Raw genomic sequence first — 3,551 nt, forward strand, 5'->3', positions numbered from 1 at the left:
AAGTGGTTTTTTTGTCTAGGACTGAGCCATTGTTTTTGGTATTTAATATTCACATAGAGAATCCATTTTTCATCACTGGTGACAATTCTGTACAAAAATGGTTCACATGCATTATGCGCCAGAAGAGATGAAGCAACATTCACATGTTAGAAACGATGATCATTGGAGAGTTCACGAGGCACCCAAACACCTTCTTTATGGAGTTTTCCCATATTCCTTAGATGTTTACGTATTGTTTCATGAGAGACATGCAATTTCAAGGCTATTTCACGAGTGTGTTACCTTGGGTTAGACTTAACAAGTGTCATCAGATCATCAATATCAATTCCAACATGTCGGCCATCACAGTTTTTAAGGCTAAAGTCACCTGAACGAAATTTGCTGAACCAATGTTGACACTTGCAAACATTCAAAACATTTCCATAAACTTCTTTGATATTCTTTGTGGCTACAGAGGTGTTGTTTCCCTTCTTGTATTCAAACAGCGTTACATGCCAAATGTGTGTCTCGTCATGTGCCATCACTATGAGGGATTAGAGTATACTAAACTTTACACATTATATAGGCTACACTAACATGATGTTTAGATGGTTCGTTTAACTATTATACGTAATGTACGTTTTTTGGGGGTGGTTAATGAAAGTGTTCCAAAATGCGAGATTAATTTCTTGACGACCTAATGCTAACATTAATATTATGCAACACAATCTTCTTGACAATGAGGATAACATTCAAGTCCTCATGAGTTATGAAACTAGCAAGTGTACAAGACATTATGGACATATTCACGTCTCCTTGTAACCAGCAGAAATCATTTAAATTTACAAATAAATTCATTCTTTTATTTGACATTTCATAACATTGTGTCAATCAGAGTTTTTATTATCTTAAGACCATTAATAAAACAAACTACATCATAATACTTTCAATGTTTTAAAGTCCTAAACTATAATAAACACATTTAACACCTTAAAATCGCAGTTGTGAAGGAACTCATCAATGAGTGGTATTGTCTTCACCTCCATTTCTTCTTCAGACATGTCTTTACCCTTAAGTGTCATCTTCACGTCTTCTGTGAATTAATAAAATTCAAGACGAAAATATACTAAAAATGCAGTTTTTATTGAAATGATTTTTTATTTTTTTTTATTTGAATAGAGCTCTAACGAGGAAAGTAAAAAAATTATACATAAAATATATTTGCACTTAATACTAATGACATAAATGGTATATTTGATCCAACGTTGTACAAAATGTTGCATTACTTAACTATATTAGTCACTTTACAAGGGATAGATAAAATGGCTTTTAACATTATAATAAAAAAAAATTATTATTCTAATAGCTACCTAGACTTTTCAAAGCTTATAGTTAATTTTAGTTATTTGGGAATCTATGATTTGGAAAAAACAAACTATTATGTTAGAAATGTTTCTGTGAAGTTCATTTTCACTAGAGTATAATCAATGCTAATTTTACTGTAGACATATTTAAATGCAAGAGTAAATCTGTATAATTAAATCACTCTATGATATGGTTTATTAAGGTGTCTTATTGGGGCACACATAATTTCTATTAATATAGGAATTGTTATAATCTAAACAAGCAATACACTGAATGAAGCAAAATTTATTTTAAGATGAAGGGAGGAAATAAATTCAGTAAGTCTACTTTAAATAAACTATGATGAAGAGAAATATAATTAGTTTTTTTGAAGTAGACTTGCATTTGGATAGAGCTATTAGTATTACCATATTTTTTTATTCTGCCTTGAGGTACAGGTTTTGATTCAACATCAAGCAAGACTGACTTCACAGAAGCTTTTACATTTTCAAGGTCTTTCTGTTGAGTCTGAGATGATGTCTTCCTTATGGCAGCATTTCCACGGTTCTGACTGGACTCCCAGCTAGAGGCAGCAGACCTAAAGAAACAAACATCACTTAACCAAACTGTATGGTCAAACACACAAGTTTCAAAAGACACATACATTAAACATAACTTTCAAATAATTAACAAAAAACTGAACTTATAATGCTAGTATTTAAACTTTCAGCACTTCATAAAACATTATAGATAACAAATTCACCTGTGTTTGCTAGATATTTAAAAAAACTTTCACATATTATCTTCATACTTCGAATACTGGTTTCAAGAGGGTATTTCTCCATTCTCAGAATCTTTGAAACTTCATTTAAAACAAGTACTACATTTTGTAAAAAAGAAAAAAGTGTCTTGTAAATAAATTAGCCAATCATAAGAATTAAACTGTGAAACTTATCTGACTAAATTCTCACAGCTGAGTTTAGATGCTTAAAATAAAAAATAAGAACAATTAAGTCAAAAAAATAACTTGTATTATGTAATAAACATTGATCTAGACCACGAGTTAATGCAAAATTTTAAGTTTATGTTTCTATGGATTCTTAATAATTATTTAGAGGTTTTATTTTCTGTTCTCAAGCAGTTGCTTATAGTTTTTTGTTTTTTTTGTATATTATCACACTTCATTAGTACTTAAGACTAGATGTTCCAAGAGCTTACATTAAGGAAGGAAAAAAAAAGATGCATCTTGACTTTTCTGACAGACTGAAACCGTTTAATGTGTGTGTGACAAAAATATTAAGTATAAATATTAAAATTTTAGTATACAGATTTTACACGTGTTTAAAAATAATTTCCACTACTGAAAATGTAATAAAATTCAAAGAAAATAAATTTTTCCCACAATCAGTTTTCGTGAAAACTATGGGAATTCATAACTACAAATGCAGAAGAATAAACTCAAAGACACTTCCATATCGAGAATCATGTAGTGGTAAAGGGTTTTATCTTCCATTTCCTCACCTTTGTGAAGCTGGTCTAGAATTGAAACTTTGTTCTGTTGCTGATAATGCTGAGAACCTACATGTACAAAAAACAACTGTCACACTTCACATCACATCATCTTTTCTGTTTAATTAATAATGCTGAGAACCTACATGTACAAAAAAAAATGTCGGACTTCATAACTCATCACCTTTTCTGTTTAATTAATAATAGTGAGAACATACATGTACAAAAAAAAAGTTGGATTTCATAACTCATCACCTTTTCTGTTTAATTAATAATACTGAGAATATACATGTACAAAAAAAAGTTGGACTTCATAACTCATCACCTTTTCTGTTTAATTAATAATACTGAGAACATACATGTACAAAAAAAAGTTGGACTTCATAACTCATCACCTTTTCTGTTTAATTAATAATAGTGAGAACATACATGTACAAAAAAAAAGTTGGACTTCATAACTCATCACCTTTTCTGTTTAATTAATAATACTGAGAATATACATGTACAAAAAAAATGTCACACTTCACATCTCATCATGTTTTCTGTTTAATTAATAATAGTGAGAACATACATGTACAAAAAAAATGTCACATTTCACATCTCATCATCTTTTCTGTTTAATTAATAATAGTGAGAATATACATGTACAAAAAAAATGTCACATTTCACATCTCATCATCTTTTCTGTTTAATTAATAATAGTGAGAATATACATGTAC

General features: G+C 29.5%; 1 protein-coding gene across 1 annotated transcript in view; it reads right to left on the minus strand.

Annotated features, from left to right (window-relative positions):
- Positions 1–926: 926 nt before the first annotated feature.
- LOC106475969 (eukaryotic translation initiation factor 4 gamma 3-like) overlaps positions 927–3,551 on the minus strand; it is a 17,699-nt gene continuing 15,074 nt past the window's right edge. Inside the window, exons 10-12 of the mRNA XM_022379961.1 lie at positions 2,845–2,901; positions 1,752–1,921; positions 927–1,072 (exon numbers count right to left, since the gene is read on the minus strand). Coding sequence (XP_022235669.1) covers positions 942–1,072; positions 1,752–1,921; positions 2,845–2,901 — 358 coding nt within the window. The 3' untranslated portion in view covers positions 927–941. The remainder of the gene's footprint in view (positions 1,073–1,751; positions 1,922–2,844; positions 2,902–3,551) is intronic.

The sequence above is a fragment of the Limulus polyphemus genome, unplaced genomic scaffold (genome assembly GCF_000517525.1).
Source record: "Limulus polyphemus unplaced genomic scaffold, Limulus_polyphemus-2.1.2 Scaffold9535, whole genome shotgun sequence".
NCBI lineage: Eukaryota > Metazoa > Arthropoda > Merostomata > Xiphosura > Limulidae > Limulus > Limulus polyphemus.